General features: G+C 36.6%; 2 protein-coding genes across 8 annotated transcripts in view; one reads left to right on the forward strand and one right to left on the reverse strand.

Annotated features, from left to right (window-relative positions):
* Positions 1 to 10,431, forward strand: part of pitrm1 (pitrilysin metallopeptidase 1) — a 31,871-nt gene extending 21,440 nt beyond the window's left edge. Inside the window, 10 exon segments of the mRNA NM_213487.1 lie at positions 1,169 to 1,245; positions 2,867 to 3,032; positions 3,113 to 3,213; positions 3,581 to 3,701; positions 4,187 to 4,237; positions 4,343 to 4,455; positions 5,621 to 5,746; positions 5,828 to 5,973; positions 9,606 to 9,708; positions 10,170 to 10,431. Coding sequence (NP_998652.1) covers positions 1,169 to 1,245; positions 2,867 to 3,032; positions 3,113 to 3,213; positions 3,581 to 3,701; positions 4,187 to 4,237; positions 4,343 to 4,455; positions 5,621 to 5,746; positions 5,828 to 5,973; positions 9,606 to 9,708; positions 10,170 to 10,263 — 1,098 coding nt within the window. The 3' untranslated portion in view covers positions 10,264 to 10,431.
* A 233-nt stretch (positions 10,432 to 10,664) lies between these two features.
* Positions 10,665 to 19,527, reverse strand: part of pfkpb (phosphofructokinase, platelet b) — a 52,083-nt gene continuing 43,220 nt past the window's right edge. For 6 of the 7 annotated variants that reach the window (XM_073930215.1, XM_073930214.1, XM_068218050.2 and 3 more), the window contains 4 exons: positions 19,304 to 19,415; positions 17,099 to 17,198; positions 16,109 to 16,214; positions 10,665 to 13,533 (listed from right to left, as the gene is read on the reverse strand). In XM_073930215.1, the coding sequence (XP_073786316.1) occupies positions 13,386 to 13,533; positions 16,109 to 16,214; positions 17,099 to 17,198; positions 19,304 to 19,415 (466 nt within the window). In that variant the 3' untranslated portion in view covers positions 10,665 to 13,385. Of the gene's footprint in view, positions 13,534 to 16,108; positions 16,215 to 17,098; positions 17,199 to 19,303; positions 19,416 to 19,527 lie in introns of those variants that run through there. The other variant, XR_012394271.1, reaches the window with a different exon arrangement.

Here is a 19,527-nt window from a genome sequence, read left to right on the forward strand (position 1 = left end):
TGAGTTCGAATCTCTGCTCGAGGACATTACCTGTTTATCGTAATATATTCTGGTGCAATATATTGTACAACAACAACGTTGATATCATGACAGGCCTAATGTATTGTTACAATCAGCTACAGAACTGAAAAGCATGAAAAGTGATGCAAAAGTTAAAAAAATACAATAATGAAAAATAAAACTTTATAATTATCAGACTGTGTATTAAACTTTCAAAGTTTAAGCTCGATTTCAAAACTGAAAGCTCTTTAAATGGAAATACAAGCATTGTTGCCATCCGTTACAGACAACGCATTGAACAACAGCTGTTCAGTCTTGCGCGTGCGTGCGTGCGCGTGTGTGTTTGTGTGTGTGTGTGTTTGTGTATAGAAGGGACTTGCATGCACACGAGACAAGACAGAATCGTGTATTTTTATTATTCTATTTGAACGCTGTTGATGGATGTGCATCACCATTATGCACTAACATGTTTTGCAGCACCTCACACATGAGCAGCACGTTTTTTTAACGCAGTGTAAAGATAAAACAATTCTTAAAGATAATACTTTTACACACAGCAGCAACCAATAATGTCAGTTTCGCAGCAGTGGACCAATCAGAAGAACTCGGATTCAGAACGAGTGTTGTGAGCTTCTGTACCGTTTTGCATTTCCAGTCTCAAAAACATGTTTTTTTTTTTTTTTTTGTTAATTCATGTTTATTTCTATAACGCTTTTACAATGTAGATCAATGTAGAAGTTCTAGTAAATTAAATCGCGTCAGTGCAGTTTTCAGAGTTCAGTTCAGTTTAGTGTAATTTAAATTTCTCTGCTGAAAGCTCAAACATTATTTTTTGTGAATGGCTTCTTCACCTCTGTCATTTTTAATTTTTTTTGTCTAATTCCATTGAATGCATGTCTGCACGGACTGTATTTGTCATCGGAGTGCATGACCCGAACCGAGACCCCCCCCCCCCCTACCTTGATGGTTCAGTATGAATATATGTACCGTTACACCCTTAGAATTTGCATTAATATGAGGCTGTTTGTATACCCAACTAGACAGAGATAGCCAAAAAAATTGTTAAAGCTGCAGATTGTTTAGGTGAATTTTCTGGCTTACTTTTGAGCTTGTATTGCTTGCATTGGAGAGAGAGTGTGTGTGATTATGTCTGTGTTTACATTTTTAGGGTATTATCCTGTCATCTTCCTGTCTGGAGAGGAATCTGCCAGACATGTTTCAGCTGTGGAGCGACCTATTCAACAGGTTAGCCTTTGATTTGGGTATCTGCTGAAGAGTTTGAGAAAGTCATTAAATTGTTCATTTATAAAAACTGTTTGAAAAGCCTGAATCATTCAGTAACACATTAATTAAGTGAATTATTTAAACAAGTTTATTTAAAAAGAATCATTTTTTTTTTAATCAATATACTAATAAAAATCATTCAAAATAATCTACATACACTCACCGGCCACTTTATTAGGCACACCGTACTAGTACCGGGTTGGATCCTTTTTGCCTTCAGAACTGCCTTAATCCTTTGTGGCATAGATTCAAACAAGGTACTGGAAATATTCCTCAGAGATTTTGGTCCATATTGACATTATAGCATCATGCAGTTGCTGCGGATTTGTGGCTGCACATCCATGATGTGAATCTCCCGTTCCACCACATCCCAAAGGTGCTCTATTGGATTGAGATCTGGTGATTGTGGAGACCGTTTGAGTACAATGTACTCATGGTCATGTTCAAGAAACCAGTCTGAGGTTATTCCAGCTTTATGACATGGTCCGTCATCCTGCTGGAAGTAACCATCAGAAGATGGGTATGCTGTGGTCATAAAGGGATAACCACACATTTCTTTCCCAAATGGTCAGCAACAATACTCTGTGGTAGGCTGTGGCATTGACTTAATGCTCAATTGGTACTAATGGGCCCAAAGTGTACCAAGAAAATATCCCCCACACCATTACACCACCAGCAGCCTGAATCGTTAATACAAGGCAGGATGGATCCATGCTTTCATGTTGTTGACGCCAAATTCTGACCCTACCATCCGAATGTCGCAGCAGAAATCGAGACTCATCACACCAGGCAATGTTTTTCCAATCCTCTATTGTCCAATGATGGTGAGCCTGTGCCAATTGTAGCCTCAGTTTCCTTTTCTTAGCTGACCGGAGTAGCACTCAGAGTGGTCTTCTGCTGTTGTATCCCATCCGTCTCAAGACTGGACGTGTTGTTTGTTGATAGATGCTCTTCTGCATCTCTGGTTGTAATTAGTAGTTATTTGAGTTACTGTTGCCTTTCTATCAGCTCAAACCAGTCTGGCCATTCTCCTCTGACATCAACAAGACATTTGCGCCCACTGAACTGCTTCTCACTAGATATTTTCTTTTTTTCGGACCATTCTCTGTAAACCCTAGAGATGGTTGTGCGTGAAAATCCCAGTAGATCAGCAGTTTCTGAAATTCTCAACCAGCCCGTCTGGCACCAACAACCATGCCACATTCAAAGACACTTAAATCACCTTTCTTCCCTATTCTGATGCTCGGTTTGAACTGCAGCAGATCGTCTTGACCATGTCTACATGCCTAAATGCATTGAGTTGCTGCCATGTGATAGGCTGATTAGAAAATTTTCACTAACGAGCAGTTGGAAAGGTGTACCTAATAAAGTGGCCACTGAGTGTATTCATTCCTAAATAAACTGCATCAAATAAGATTTTTTTTTTTTTTTATTTACGAAAGATACAAGTCTGTACAATACATGTTATTTTGTTTTTCAAAATAATGGAATCAAAAAAAAGTTATGATTTTCAGTCTATTCACTTAAGTGCATAAATCACTTTGATCTGATGCTGCATTTGTGTGTCTGTGTGAATCTTCAGTCCTCGTTTTGATGACGAGGAGCGTCTGCGTGTGCTGGTGATGATGTCAGCTCAGGAACTGTCCAATGGCATCTCTTACTCTGGTCACATGTACGCAATGACACGAGCAGCTCGATCGCTCACGCCCACAGCAGACCTGCAGGAGAGCTTCAGCGGGATAGACCAGGTCAGTGTCCTGCTCCAGGTGGTTTTTAGGAGATGGATAACAATACACGGCTTCATAAAGTTACACCGTTTTAATTTCAGGTCAAGTTTATGAAAAGAATAGCTGAGATGACTGACCTGACGTCAGTTTTGAGGAAGCTTCCCCGCATAAAGAGACACTTGTTCAATCCTGAGAACATGAGGTAAACATCACTGTGGATGAAGTGTAAAATAATATGCTTTATTATTAATTAATTCACACTTTAACTGATAATTAATACTTCATTTTATTTAGACACGATATTATTATATTATTATTATATTATAATATTATTGTTTAAATATATTAATAAGGTATTTAGGCACTTAATAATTTAAAAATGTGCTAATTTATATAATTATTAATTAGAAATAGGTCTAAAGAAATTAATGTATTGTTATTTATGAATGAATTAATAATACAAAAATATTATTAATAATACTCTTTATTTAAAATATTAATTTATTATATATTTTATTGATTAGTTTGTTAAGTAAAAATGAATGCTTAATTTAACGTTTCTGTTTCAGGTGTGCTCTGAACGCCACACCGCAGAAGATGCCTGATGTAGCAGCAGAGGTGGAGCGCTTTATTGGGAATATAGCAGGAAACAGGAAGGAGCGCAAACCTGTCAGACCATCCGTTGTAGAGGTCAGAAACCAAACTCTGCGTTTTATTAACGTTATGTATTTTTAAGATGAAGATCGTTTAAATATAGTTTGAGATTGATATTGAGTTTTAAAATGAAAGAGCAATCTTTAATTAAGATAAAATCCTGTTTGATGTCTAGTTTTAATTGACTTTGTAAATTGATCTTGGTTTCAGTCAATCAAAACAGGAAATAAATTTGTTTATCTAAACTGCAGTTTTCTCTTTCATTTTAAACCCTCAGATAGCTAAGCATACATGCAACTAAAATTCCTCCAGTCTTTAAAGAAATATTGCATTATTTCTGGTGAAAAAACAAGCATTTGTGAAGTTTTTATTTAATTAGTTGTTATTTTGTATCTCCACTGTATATGAAACTTTTAAAAAAATGAAAGTGTATAATGCGCATAGATAAGTCAAATTAACATCTACTAAAATTCTGTTTATTGTATTTAGATGAATAAGAACCGTCTGTTTTATCCTCATAGAGAGCTTTAGGTCCTGAAGCTGGAGCAGCAGCGACTCGTAAACTCATCTCAGTGAGTACATTTATACACTACAATACATTACATGAAACATCACAGAAACATTCAGATTTCCTCCATCTGCAGCATTCTTACTCATCTCCTCTTCCGTCCTGTCAGGAGGCTCATTTTAAACCCTGTCAGATGAAAACGTATTTCCAGCTTCCCTTCAATGTGAACTTTGTCAGTGAGTGTGTGCGGACGGTTCCGTTCACACATGCTGATTATGCAAGGTACAGCAAACACACTCTTGGAAAAAAAAGTTTGAAAGTACTGCACAATTTGGCCAAAAAACATTTTATGTTTAATAAATTACTATAATAATAATAATTATTGTTATTATAGCTATAAAATGTTTTCTCAAAATAGACACTATTAGTAGTTATAACATTAAAGTTGAATAATAATCTTGTTTTTATTATTGTTATCATACTATTAATTATTATAAGTAGTATTTGTACTAAAGTTTTTAATAATATTTTATATAAAAATATAAACACTTCTATTGTTATATTTTACATTGTTTTTATTTGTATAAAATCACAGAATTAAATTACTTACATGGATGTCCACAAATCTTAATTTCAAGTCCTTTTTTTTGCTACTTTATGGTGCATATATTGGGGCTATGATTTAATTTTTTTATTGTATTTATTGCTCTAAACCATTATGCTGCGTTCACAACTGACATGGAAGAAGCATCAAGCGCGAGTGATTTACATGTAAAGTCAATGCAAAGACGCGAATAGACATCCTGCGGCGCAATATGACATGATTGGGGCTAATAAAGTGGCGCTAGTTGAGTGTTTTGCACTGTTGACGCGCGTATCGATTGAGTTCAAAAATCTGAACTTAAGCAGACATTTTAGGGCCGTGATTATGACATACCCCCTGTTGTTGGTGTCCCAGGGGAAAATCCTTCTGCCAACACCGACAACAGCTCATCAAACTGGGCTCAGCTCCAGGTAAAGTTTCTGGAGGAGTTTATGAACACACAGAGCTGGGTGCACCTCTGGAAGGATCTAGTGGACTCGGACACAATTTCAAACAAGTGGATGCTCTTTTTCAGCTTTTATAAAGCAGATAAACGCAGCTATTCTCTAAATAAAATCCACTTTAGTCATTTAGCAACAAAGCTAGAGTCACTGGGCTGACAGAATCCCCGCCCATGGCGGGAATCCACGTCTGTTGGGAAGTGAATTTGACGCGCAAATGAAGCAAGTACATTCAAAATGTTCTCATGTCTATTTACGTGCAAATATCGTGATTTATCCTTGCTTGCCGCGTCTGGTGTGAACACAGCATTAGCGCAATTAAAAAAACTATTAAAAAGTATTTTTATTTTAATAGAAGCATATTGTCTCTACTCCCCTTCAGTTTGTCATCTGTGTCTCTTAGTCTGTGTATTTTAGGAAGGATGATGACCGCCAAGTTCCTCCATGGAGAGATCAGAGAAAAGGGTGGAGCTTATGGGGGCGGAGCTAGAATGGGGGGAGGCGGCCTGTTCTCCTTTTATTCCTACAGGTACTAATGAATGAAAGCTTGTGAGATGCACATTAATTTTTTATATGTCAAGTTCAACATGTTTTATTTTTTATTTGAAAGAGACCCAAATTCCACCCAGACGCTGTCTGCTTTTCGTGGTGGAGTGGAGTGGGCGCGAGCGGGGAAATTCACCCAGCAGGACATCGATGAGGCCAAGCTCTCGGTTTTCTCTGCTGTCGACGCTCCTGTTGCTCCTTCAGATAAAGGTCAGTCTTTATAAGCACATCTGGAGTAGTGGTGGGCAAAGCGAGGCTTCATGAAACACTGAAACATTCAAAGCAAATGTGTCGAAGCTTCGAAACGTTTTGAAACCCGTCTCTACAGTGACACCTAGAGGTCATTTTATGTATTGCACTGTAACAGCTTCAGTAAAGAAACAGTTACGCAAATTGAGGTATTAAACCCCACGTTGTAGAGTTGAGGTTTTTAAGTGATTTAGGGGAGCGCTGAGAGTTCATGACTAGCATTCAGAGATAATGGGTTCGAACCCAGGGTGATACAGCTGTAGATGCTAGTTTTTAAATGCTCTGTTCTTGTAACGTGTTTTGTTTTAACATGGGTCTGACATCCCAATGAACACTTTTTGAATAAATCTGTTTTGTTTTGGTCATTAAAAAGTAGCATTAATAAATAAATCAGAATTTCAGAGTCTATGTGCAAGTCGGGATTCGAACTTGGGACATTTGCAACAGTTACTCAGTGCACTCAAACAGTCCACTAGACTATAGATGGGGGTTTATGTCTAACCCTGTCAGTCAAACGCAGATTTGTCAGGTCGTGAAACACTTCTAAAATGATTGATGCTTTGAATTGCTTTAGTCACGTGACCTGGTGTTTCGAAACACTTTCATCACGTAACCTGGGTGTTTCAGATCAGGCTTCGGTGCAGTATTTTGAAACACTTGCGCTGTGTCAAAACATCAGTTTTCTCGTCAGCCATCCCTAATCTGGAGTAATGTTTAAAAAAAAATCAAAATGTTTATGTGGATGGGCGATGCAGTGGCGCAGTGGGTAGCACGTTCGCCTCACAGCGAAAAGGTCGCTGGGTAGCTGGTTCAAGCCTCTGCTCAGTTGTCGTTTCTGTGTGGAGTTTGCATGTTCTCCCTGCGTTTGCGTGGGTTTCCTCCAGGTGCTCCGGTTTCCCCCATAGTCCAAAAACATGCGGAACAAGTGAATAGGGTAGGCTAAATTGTCCGTAGTGTATGAGTGTGTGTGTGTGTGTGAATATTTCGCAGAGATGGGTTGTGGCTGGAAGGGCATCCGCTGCGTAAAAACTTGCTGGATAAGTTGGCGGTTCATTCCGCTGTGGCGACCCCGGATTAATAAAGAGACTAAGCCGACAAGAAAATGAATGAATGAATGATTTATGTAGATGCTTAAATGACATCCTACTGTGCTTTTTACCCTTGTTCACCCTGCTTGAGTGCATAATGTTGCGGTTTGTGCTTGAGCAGAAGCTCATTTGCGTTTAAAGGGATAGTTCACCCCAAAACTTAAATTTACTCACTATTTGCTAATGAGCTCCTTTCTTCTGTTAAACCCTAAAGAAGATATTTCGAAGAAAGCTAAAAACCTTTCACATCCATAATAGTAAAAACAAATACTATGGGGGTCAATGGTTACAGGTTTTTGGCTTTCTTCAAAACATCTTCTTTAGGGTTTAACAGAAGAAAGAAACTCGTATTGGTTTGTGACATGTGATGGGCGAGTAATGACAGTATTTTCAGTTTTAGGTGAACTTTCATTAAAGAGACACACATGGAAACAGATGTTTTGATGTTTGCAAGATGGATTCATTTTTAACTAATACTAATAATAATAATAGTACATTTTATTTGAAATGCTCTTTTCTAAAACCCAAAGTGCTACAGCATAGTATAATAGTGCAGTATCTTGTAGTAACGGCTGTTTTCGAACCACTGCTTTGGGAAAATTTAAAAACATTCACCAATCTTTTGTTATGATACAAATCATCGGTTTGGAGCATGTGTCAGATTGTCAAGGTCACGTAATTTTTAGAAAAGTTTTGAATTCAGTGTTTCTCCGCTGGGGCGGCTGTCTGAGTAATATTCAAAAACTCCATAGCATCAGGCAGTGCTTGACATTAACACTCACCAATCTGCCAAATGTGGGTAGAGTTCAGCTGTGATGGATTAGACAGACACCACCACTAGCCACTTCGGCTGGCTGGTTAAATGCGGAGTTCGAAAATAAGGATGGCCCAATATTCATGCAAATGCCATAGAATCAAGAAGCAGCACGACTGAAAATAATTTTGTTGGTGTGAGCAAAAGAAAGTACATAAATACTAAATGAGAAGATGATCACTCACGCGTACAGGTGATGTGATCTGTTTGCAACATGCGACTGTTTTAAACGCATGCGCGCTCCTGTTTCCGTGCATGAAGCAACCGTGCCTGGAAACGCAACTGGTGTGATCGGTTCTCTTTCGAATAGACTACACAAAAAGTGATGCTCGTTCACCCACAGTCTTGCTGCTTTCAAGAGCTCCAGCACCGGTTGCCTTCGCTTTAACCATTTATTGAACAGATTATTAATTGGCCTAACATTAACCGTTTGCGTGTGATCATCCTTTCATTATCACATATGGTGTTTTTTTCACCTGCTTTCTTTTGCTTTGTTATTTTTGTTAAAATGTTTTAATCATCATTTTTTTATAATAACACTGCTTTAACGGGAGATTAACTCCCCGCTTATCTGTAGTTAACTGCTGATCTCAGACCTTTAACCAGGATTGATTACTGTGCTTAGTTTTAGATACATGACAATAATATTTTTTTAAATGTGAATTGTTTTTTGGTTTTGTAAAAAAAAATTTGGTTAAATAAAAAGTATAGTATACAGCTATAATTTGCTTGTTTTGACATTTAAAATTTGTGGCTAAGAAACAATTCTTTATGTTTGGTGTGGTCAGAGATAACTTTAGTAAATCCTTCATTTTGAGCTCTGTAAAGTCATGTGAAATAAAAACTAATTGTAATAGGACACTATGAAACCACAACCCATTATCTCATGCACATTAAGCAAGTTCATACACGACACACAAAAAGTGAAATAAATGAGGAGGCATGTAGACAAAACGCAAAATCTACATCAAGCAATTTTAGCATGACAAAGTCAAATTTATGCATATAAAATATATTTTTCCAACAACAAAATTGTGGCTAGTAATGTTGGAAATCTACTAGCCACAGTGGCCGGTGATCAAAAAAGTTAATGTCAAGCCCTGATTATAGGTAATACTATTAAATCCACATGAATCATGTGGGTTCACTCAGACCGCTCCGCCATATGGTCGATCGCTGAACAGATTTCATTATTTTTACCTGATCTTAGATCAGTTTTACAAGTTTGTAGATGTTTTAGTGGCATTTGCAAATGAAATCAAAGTAGTTAATGTTTAGCAGAGCCCACAGTGGAACAAACAAAATCTAAGCCTAGAAAATGTTTAAAAGAGTGCATATTATTCAGACACTTAATATTTCACCATACGAGATGAGACAACCAAGTGCATTTTTCTTACAGTTTAAAGTTGGCATTATATTTGAAGAGGCCAGTTCTAATGCCTGTTTTGAATGTTTTTATTTCATTTACACATTTTTAATCAATAGGTGTCCTGAGCATGTGCTGTTTTCAGCCATTACAAACAGTGAATCATTTTGCCAAAGCAGTTAGTAATTTTTCTTTAAAGCTTATTATTGAGCTGAAACTTTGGACATTCCAGGGACATGTGAAATTTGGGGCATAACAGCACCTCTTTGCTGACAGATTTTGTGTTTGGGTTCTGATTCACAAGGCTGCCTTCATTGCTCTGCAGGTTTGGGGCGTTTTTTAAACGGCATCACAGACGAGATGAAGCAAGCACACAGAGAGAGACTCTTCGCTGTGACCGAAAGAAATCTCATTGATGTCGCTGGCAGGTAAACAGACATTTTCATGCATTTTGGAGACACCTTGATCTTTATATTTTGCACATTTCATCATGTGTTCCCTGGTAATCAAACTGAATGTCCAATGCTGTGTTCTGATAGTTCACCCAAAACCCTAAATACTGTCATCATTTACTCACCCTTCTCTTAATTAAAACCTGATTGACTTAAGCACACAATGGAGGATATTGTGAGGAAAGCTGGAAACCTGTAATTGACTTGCATAAGTTTTAATAGTTCCAGTTTTCAGCTTTCTTCAGATCTTCTCAAGTGTTCAACACAATAATAAAACTCAGAGATTTTGAACTGGAGTGAGTAAATGTTCAGTTTTGGATGAACTGTTTATTAATAAAAATCAATATTATAATTTAACAAAGTAATACGCTTATAAAATAAAGGCCTCATTAAATGATATTGACTTGACTTGTTTTATTTTCTTCTTCTTGAAACAGGTATCTAGGTATCGGTCAGCAGACTTGTGGAGTGGCGATTTTAGGCCCAGAAAATGAAAGCATCAGAAAAGACCCTTCATGGGTGGTCAAATAGACATTTTTACCATCTTTTCTCATTATTAGGATGATAAAAACCACGCACATGTTCCTGGATCACGCACAGATCACTCTGGGTCCGTACAGGAGTCCTCATGATGAACAGAAGTATTGAAAATAGTGCTGAGCTCACTTGTTTATTTCAGTAAAGCAGCGTTTGTTTACACTGTTCATGGTGGACTCCATCTTTTATAAACTCATGGCTCTCTTTTTGGATTTATAAACTAGCATAATGTTATTTATGAGATGTGTACAATTATAATAAATGTGATCATAGACTGGAATATTAAATTCATTTTAAAAAAGCATAACTCATCCAGTTATTTATTACTTTTAATGTGCTTTGCTATTTGACTACAGTGTGCACTGCATAATGAATGAAATGACAAGCCACACCGCTTACATTCTAAAGGGAGTTTATGCAGCATTGTTAGCACATGCACATCGTGATGAACACACACACACACACATATTAACACAACATCTGCTTTGGTACAAAGTGCCTGCATTAACATACAACACGGAATAGCAGCTTGAATACTCTTCAGACGCTACCTTAGCTTGAGTTTTAACAATCGCTAGGACCAATTTCTCAATACATCCTTCAATTTTTTTTAAAGAGTCGCCTGTTGAATCATTCAGGCCTGTCATAGATACATAAATCACCAGCAGGTGGCAGTAAGTGCATGTCTTAATAAACATTTCATTGAATCATTCATTTAAAGGGCACCTATTTTACCCCTTTCACTTGTATGATATGGGTTTGGTGTCTCCTGAATGTGTCTGTAAAGTTTCAGCTCAAAACACCCAGCAGATTATTATAGCCTCCAGAATCTGCTCATTTGGAGCTCGCTTTGTGTTCAGTGTAGCTGTTTTTGTAGCCTGTGGCTTTAAATGCAAATGAGCTGCTTCTCCCCGCCCACTGTGCCCACGTGCTTGTCTCTGCTTCTCATCATGCGTTAAGTCAGATAAACAGCAGTCAGTGACAGACTCGGATGGAGCTGAAATACAGCTCATTAGTCAAAAATACCAAGCTTTTGTCATGTATTTGTGGTGGAGTTTATTTAAAGCCTGATTTATACTTCTGCGTCAAGTGACCATCGTAACCTACGGCGCAGGCAACGCGCGTGGCTGTGCATTTATACTTCTGGGCGCTGTCTCTGTCGGTCTGCATTAACACTTCCGAAACGCTAGTTGGCAGTGAGGTGTAAATGTTCCTCTGTGTCGAGTTTCTTCGCTTCTGTTTTGCGTTTCCTGTACACTTCCGGGATGTACAAGTGGCTCAAACTCGCTCATTTTGAGGCAGGAACCGGCGGACGTGCAACAACTTTAACTATGAGGTAAACACAAAACAAAACTTTTCATCTGGAGCTCCTTCACGGGACTCCACACTTGTAAACAATCGCTCGCGCCATTCGCGCGGCTCTCGGTCCCGCCCAGACTTGTCAGCGCTACCAAGCCGACCAATCACAGAGCTTACGCTACGCGTCGTTGCGACGTGTAGTTACATTTTTTGAGAGGTGCACGTAAGTGACGGCCACGGCGAAGGGCTATGCGTCAGCGCCGTAGCATACGCCGGTGTTTGACGCAGAAGTATAAATCAGCCTTAAGCCCTTCTGAAATAATGAGTCTCACACAAGTGCCCTATTGCAGTACACACATACAGTATATTAGCGTTTACTGATACCATGCGGCCTTGGAGATTATAGCGGTTAAGAATTAGATAGCTATTTTACTGTCTTTATAACAAACATGCTGTTTTAGAAACGTTTTTAACTTGTAAAACACACAGAGAGTTGTAACAGATATTTTAATCTCAGTTTATTTGCAAAAAATGTTCTGTGGACATGTATGCGTTATTATAGAAACATGCCGTCTGTCAATCAATTTGGTGGGCGGGGAAAACTGCACTTCTATGTCAAGTTGCGGTGGGCCTCAATCTCACTGGGATTTGGGTCTTGTTTTAACGTCAAAATTTAACATTTTTACTTGTGCTTTTATCACTCCAATATGACTGGACACACTATACCTACACACAATTCTGTCCCAACATCTTACAAAAGATGATTTTCATCATAGGTGCCCTTTAAATGGTTCAATCGAATCACTGAATCATGATTTGATCCAACAGATTTCTTCAGAAGGAAGCATCAGTATTTCTGTCAAATGCTTTTTCGATTTTCCTTGGAGAAACAAACGAAAAGGTTATTAAAACATAAAAGTTTAACAGAATTTGAAAAAACAACACTTGCATATGCAATATTTCTAAACCTCATCTGCTTCTACAAATAACAAAATCACATACTGTGAAATTGGAAAAGGGTTTGTACAAGTGCTGGAAAAACTTAACAATTGAATTTGAATAGCTATATTTTTTTGTAAGGTTTAAAAAGTGCTCAGATTTTGGATAAAGTGCTCGAAACTGCTTTAGAACTGAGTTCTGTTGTTTTCATAAATGCCATTTTGAACAAACCGGAATAAAAAAACCTTGGTTTTTGTTTTAATTTAAATCATATTCAATTATGTATTGTTTCATAAATTCAACATTTTAAATAGTGATTAAATTAATATATAATAATAGCCTGATGTAAGTTTATAAAGTTTAAAATAAACAGCATCTGATGAGGAAGCGCCCTCATATGTCATTTACTTCTGGAAAAGTGCTTCAATTTGAAACTGGAAAAGGTCTGAGTACCCTGTTTTTAGCTATCTTTTTATTATAGACTATAAATATTGCACACCCCTATGCAGTAAAACCGCTGTGCAAAATGCTTTATGAAGTGACCCACAGTAAGTATTGAGAAATGTGTTCTAGTGACTGTAAAAAAATGAAAATAAAATAAGACAGTGGAATTGTGCTACTTTAAGCCAGTGAGTAGCACAAAAATCATTCAGAGATCTCTGAAAATAAGCTCAAGTAGAATAAAAATAAATAGGGAAATCTTGCATATTCATAAAAGATACCACGTGGCCTCATTTAAAAGGGATGATTAGCTAATCGATGGACTGTCAATCACAACACATAAATATATTTTGTGGCTGAATGTCTAACATCAACTGCTTCGCATGTACCGTATATGATTATGTGTTCTACAGGTCGAGTCCTCTGATCTTGAGGTGTTAAATGGCGGAGCTGTCTTTAGCTCGGAGCCGGACGATGTGCTCCAGCTGGCCTGAATCCGACACGTCGTAGCTGGTTTTGTATTTGGCCAGAATCTTCATTAGCGGCCGCAGACGGAGCCACCACTGCTCCTTCGGGATTCTGTGACTGTAAATAACAACAGGTGTCGCTCAATGCACAAATATATAAGATATATGCAGTAAAAGTAATCTTTTTTTTTTTCTTCTATTTTTTTTTATTTCCCAAATGATCTTTAACAGAGCAAGGAAATTTTCACAGTATGTCTGATAATATTTTTTCTTCTGGAAAAAGTCTTAATTGTTTTATTTCGGCTAGAATAACAGCAGTTATACATTTTTTTAAAAACCATTTTAAGGAAAATATTATTAGCCCCTTTAAGCTGTTTTTTGCTTTTCGATAAGCAAGTTATTGTACAACGAAGGTTTGTTCTGTATACTAGTTACCCTAACTTACCTAGTTAAGCTTTTAAATGTCACTTTGAGCTAAATTACTAGCATCTTGAAAAATGCCTAGTCAAATATTATTTACTGTCATCATGGCAAAGATAAAATAAAGCAGTTATTAGAAATGAGTTATTAAAACTAATATGTTCAGAAATGTGTTAAAAAAATCTTTCTGTTAAGCAGAAATTGGGGATAATAATTCAGGTGGGCTATATATAGTTTTACATATATATAGTTATGTTATTATACGCAAGTTATGTCATATTCCAGATCTGCAGGAAAATTTCAAGCATTTTCCATTCATTTTGTTAAAACAGAATGATATAAAACAAATGTTGAGTTAGCAATACTCTGAATTCATTATTAATGTAAAGCAATGCTTCAATGTTTTGGGGGAAATGTTTGATTCTGTTATTAGTTGTTGCTATACTTTTTAAAAGCACTAACAGTTGACATTCTACATCATTTTGTGCTTTAGCTCAAGATGCTAACCTCAAACCAGACACCACATGGCACGTCTAAAACGTATTCTAAAAGTTATTATAGCTTTAAAAAAGTAAATGAGAAATTCACAGAAATATCAGAATAACAGAGTTGGCATCACCCAATCTACTATCGGCGTTTCCTAAAGTTTTTTTTTTTGCTTTTAATGATTTTTCACATCCCTTAATGTCTTCCAGATTTGTGTATCAGAGGAAGTGACATCACTTGGAGCATGTCAAATGCTTTTTCAATCAGCACTTTAAAGATTGTTGTCTTTTTAAATCAGCTCTAATAGAGTTAACCAGAATGTAGAGACAGACACGTTATTTTTTGTACTGAATACAGAAAAAAGACATTTCATGCAAATGTTTTGTAACGGAGTAAACACAAAAAAAGATGAAAACTTGAAAATTATCTCATGATGTTTAAAACTGTGATTCAGGAGGCAGAGACGGTACAAAATATGTATTTTGGAAATCTTTAAGTTAATATTTACAAGAGAAAATATCCTAAACTATGCAAATATACTTTTTTTTTCTTTGAGAAAACATATATACACAGTTGTAGTGAGAATTATTAGCCCCCTTTGAATTCTTTCTAAAATATTTCCCAAATGATGTTTAACAGAGCAAGGAAATTTTCACAGTATGTCTGAGGATATTTTTTCTTCTGGAGAAAGTCTTGTTTGTTTTATTTCGGCTAGAATAAAAGCAGCTTTTAAATTTATAAAAAAACATTTTTAGGTCAATATTATTAGCCCCTTTAAGTATATGTTTTTGATCTACAGAACAAACCATCGTTATACAGTAACTTGCCTAATTACCCTAACCTGCCTAGTTAACCTAATGAACCTAGTGAAGCCTTTTAATGTCACTTTAAGCTGTACAGAAGTGTCTTGAAAAATATCTAGTCAAATATTATTTACCGTCATCATGGCAAAAATAAAATAAATCAGTTATTAGAAATGAGTTATTAAAACTATTATGTTTAGAAATGTGTTGGGAAAAAATCTGCTCTACATTAAACAGAAATTGAGGGAAAAAAATAAACAAGGGGGCGAATAATTCTGACTTCAACTCTATATATAAAACCATTTTAATAAAAGTTTTTTAAAATAGGTTTTTTTAGCCGAATGTGTCTGCAATTCTAGAAACAACTATATGTTTTATATTTATATTTATCTAAATACTTTATGTGTTATGTATTGACCTTATTCTAAAATGCGGAAGTGCGCCTGTTTTCGCGATTGTCTTAGAACTTCTGATTCAGTCGCCTATGTGAGAAATGACTAGGAATAATAAACGGCAGAAAATGGTCAAACTACTTGCTCTTCAAACAGATGTTTGCATGACTATACAGACCAAGTAGAATAATATAATAAGAAAATATCAAATTGCAACATCAACCAATGTAACAAGCAGTTTTTAACGTCTGAAAATGAATGGAAGTGTATGAGACCGGAAGTCTCGAGCCAAAAAGATTTAAATGGCAGCGCCCGCTCGTCGGACACAAATATAATATATAAACAACATGTATAAAATGTGTGTGCTCTTTTAATATATATCAAAAGTTCAGTAAGACCAAATTCTGTCGGGAAAAAGATTCTTGTATTGTCTTATTGTGACATGTTCTAACCATAGTCATGACAATAAACAATGCTAAATTAGCCCTAATCTTAAACCTAACCCTACAGTAAGTATACATTTTAAAAAAAGTTTTTCTTAGCATTTAAATGCATATCATATGATGTTAGGGGTGCATGACTGTGGTCTTACACAAAATCTGTCTCGTCTTTGAGCTGAACAACAGGCTGGAAGAGCAGAGCCCTGCGCCGCATCCCCAGCAAACATGCAGAGTCTTCAGTGTTCGCAAACACACGGCCTGAAAACACACACAAACATAAAATGCAGACAAACACAGCATAATGCCACCACTTTAAAGTGAACAATAGTAAATATTAATAATAGTATTATATATATAAATTATAATAAATAATAATAATTTAAAATCCATATTTACCTTCATCTGAGCCAACAGAAGAAAGCAAAACACAAAAAGCAAAAGAAAATGACTCAAAACTCTGCCATGGAAATCCCGACAGTCACAACTAAACACTTTTATAACAATATACTGCATTAAATATAATAATTAAGCCTTTATTAGTTCAAATTAATTATCAATACTTCACAATTAACCCTTAATAATGCATCAATAAGACCAAATAGGATACTCTTTACTTAAAGGGGGTGTTCATAAGACTGTTATGAAACATTTATAATGATGAAAATGGAGATTTTATCAATGCTTGAGTCAACTGTCATTAAGTGTCATGCGCTCAGTTTTGTTATTTTAAATGCAAACATGACTTGTTTGCGATGTCTTCGTTATGACGCCATTACTAAGACTATATAACTGTCTACACAAATCTATCATAAGCATGATTGTCATGAGGTCATTATACAGTAACTGTCATGGATTTTATAATGAGGATTGTAGCCATTCAGTTGATTTCCACTCTTGACAATACGATGGGAATTGGAACACAGTCCGTGCATAAGTAGGTTTAGTTTGATGCACTTAACTTTCGCTGACCACATGATGGCGAATTTCTAAAATAGTATTGTTAATTTTTTTTTTTACCTCAACTACCGTGGCATAAATTTAATTTGTTAGGACAGTCATATGAACACCCCCTTCAAGTAAAGTGTTACCACCAGTTTATGTTTTATGTGTAGGAACACATCATTCTGCTCCTGTCTCATTACCGTCTCTGTAAAACTCTTTGAGCTTCTTGGAGATCCATTGCATGGCTTTAGCTGCGATCTTCGTGCCAAAGTTCCTGTCAAATGGTGAAGGAGCGCCACCCTAAAAAAACATCACAACAGGGCTGATTAAAGTCGATGGTTGCAGGTTTTCAGCTTTCGTCAAAACATCTTTTTTCTTCCTTATTATGAAATTTCTGTAATGAGTTATTTACAGTGTTAAAGAATTGTGTTCTCTGTATTAGGAGAATTATACCAAATATGATGTTTACTAATATTAGCGGCCCAGTAATAAAGCAGAAAGTTTGGCAGACCAAGACTCCCTTCTTTTTATGTCTCTGGATTTGGCGAGGTTTGCCCTGTAATATACACTACCTGACAAAAGTCTTGTTGTTGATTCCAGTTGTCGGAGCAAAAAAATAATAACTTGACTTCAAGTTGATCATTTGGAAAAGTGGCAGAAGGTCGATTTTCTTTCTGTTGAACTGCATCCTAATAATCAGAAATACTGCAGAAGACCCACTGGAACCCACATAGACTCAAGATTTTCCCAGAAATCAGTCAAGTTTGGTGAAGGAAAAATCAGGGTTTGGGGTTACATTCAGTATGGGGGCGTGCGAGAGATCTGCAGAGTGGATGGCAACATCAACAGCCTGAGGTATCAAGACATTTGAGCTGCCCATTACTTTACAAACCACAGGAGAGGGCAAATTCTTCAGCAGGATAGCGCTCCTTCTCATACTTCAGTCTCCACATCAAAGCTCCTGAAAGCAAAGTCAAGGTGCTCCAGGATTGGCCAGCCCAGTCACTAGATTGAACATTATTGAGCACGTCTGGGGTAAGATGGAGGAGGCATTGAACATAAATCTTGATGAACTTTGGGAGTCATGCAAGAACGATTTCTTTGCCAATCCAGATGACTTTATTAATAAGGTATTCGAGTCATTGCAGAGATGCATGGATGCAGTCCTCCAAGCTCATGGGAGTCATACACAATATTCATTCTTTTTCCGCTGCACCATGACTTTATATTCTATACTGGACATTATTTCTGTTAAGTGACAAGACTTTAGTCAAAGCAAAGTCAGACCTTACTGTCCTAATTAAATGATTAAAAATCAAGACTGAAGATGATTATATTTTATTTGGTAAAATAAGCATAATCTAGAGGCCTTTACTTTTAATATAAGCCACTTCTGATACCAAATTATAAACTAGAAGTCAAGTTATTATTTGTTGTTCCTAAAACCTGGATAGACGACAAGACTTTTGTCAGGTAGTGCTTAGGAGGAAAAAGCCCCATCCAAAAGGACTTGAGTAAAAACAAAAGAAACAAAAACAAAAACCTAGGCAAAATATTCAATTTAATCGACTAAATTCAAATAAATAAAGTCAACGGTAAGTTATCCCATCGTTGCAAATAAGAGTTCTCATGCAAACCATAGACCGACTGCTAAAAACAAATTGCAAGTTTATCTTTGTCAAAAACCTGCACGACCTGCTGGAGAACAGTGTTTGGTTGGTGTTTGGTTGTATGGTGACGTTCAAGTTGTTCAGCCATAGTTGATTTAGTCCTTTCACACATAAGATTTAAAAACTTCAGCTGTCTGAGTTATGTAACATTATCTAGCTATTTAGAACTCATCACAGAGTTCAGATAAAATGTTTCCACTGCTTTATTTGCTGCGTTATCAAAGGTTATAGTTGATCACTCAGCATAGATCCGCCCAGAGAATAACAGCAGGCTTTTTCCACAGAGAATTGCAATAGAATAGAAAATCTTTCTCCTACAATATATAACACCTGAAGACTGAACATATTTGTTTCTATTCTCCTGTACATTCACCCTGCTGTTTTTGTAAAAGTAAAAAAAAACATTTTGAGCAAACATGGATGCTAGAAATACTAGATGAAAAAATTAGGGATATTTTATGAAAGTAAATGTAAGGGGAACCGACTGTTTACAGAAAAGTTCAGATGGTATGCCTTAGGCGGTATTTACTTTATAAAACATGCAAAAACAACAAAAAAAAAAGACAAAATAATCCAAAATCTGAATCGAAACAGGCCATGAAAGATAAAGATTGTTGCATCGCTGGCTCTTTTGTGTGTGTGTGTGTGTGTGTGTGTGTGTGTGTGTGTGTGTGTGTGTGTGTGTGTGTGTGTGTGTGTGTGTGTGTGTGTGTGTGTGTGTGTGTGTGTGTGTACCTGCTGCATGTGTCCCAGGACATTCTTCCTGCAGTCAAACACTCCTTTACCCTCTTCAGAGTACAGCTGATAGATGAAGTCAGTGGTGTAGTTCTCATTGCTGTTCTCATTCCTGCAAAACACACACACACACACACATTACTGAGGGCATTCATGCTCTAACATACATACTCATCTCACTACAGATGTTGTCACAAACACGTTCAGGAGTGTATTGTGTTGAA

This window comes from Danio rerio, chromosome 2 (assembly GCF_049306965.1).
Source record: "Danio rerio strain Tuebingen ecotype United States chromosome 2, GRCz12tu, whole genome shotgun sequence".
In the NCBI taxonomy this organism is placed as follows: domain Eukaryota; kingdom Metazoa; phylum Chordata; class Actinopteri; order Cypriniformes; family Danionidae; genus Danio; species Danio rerio.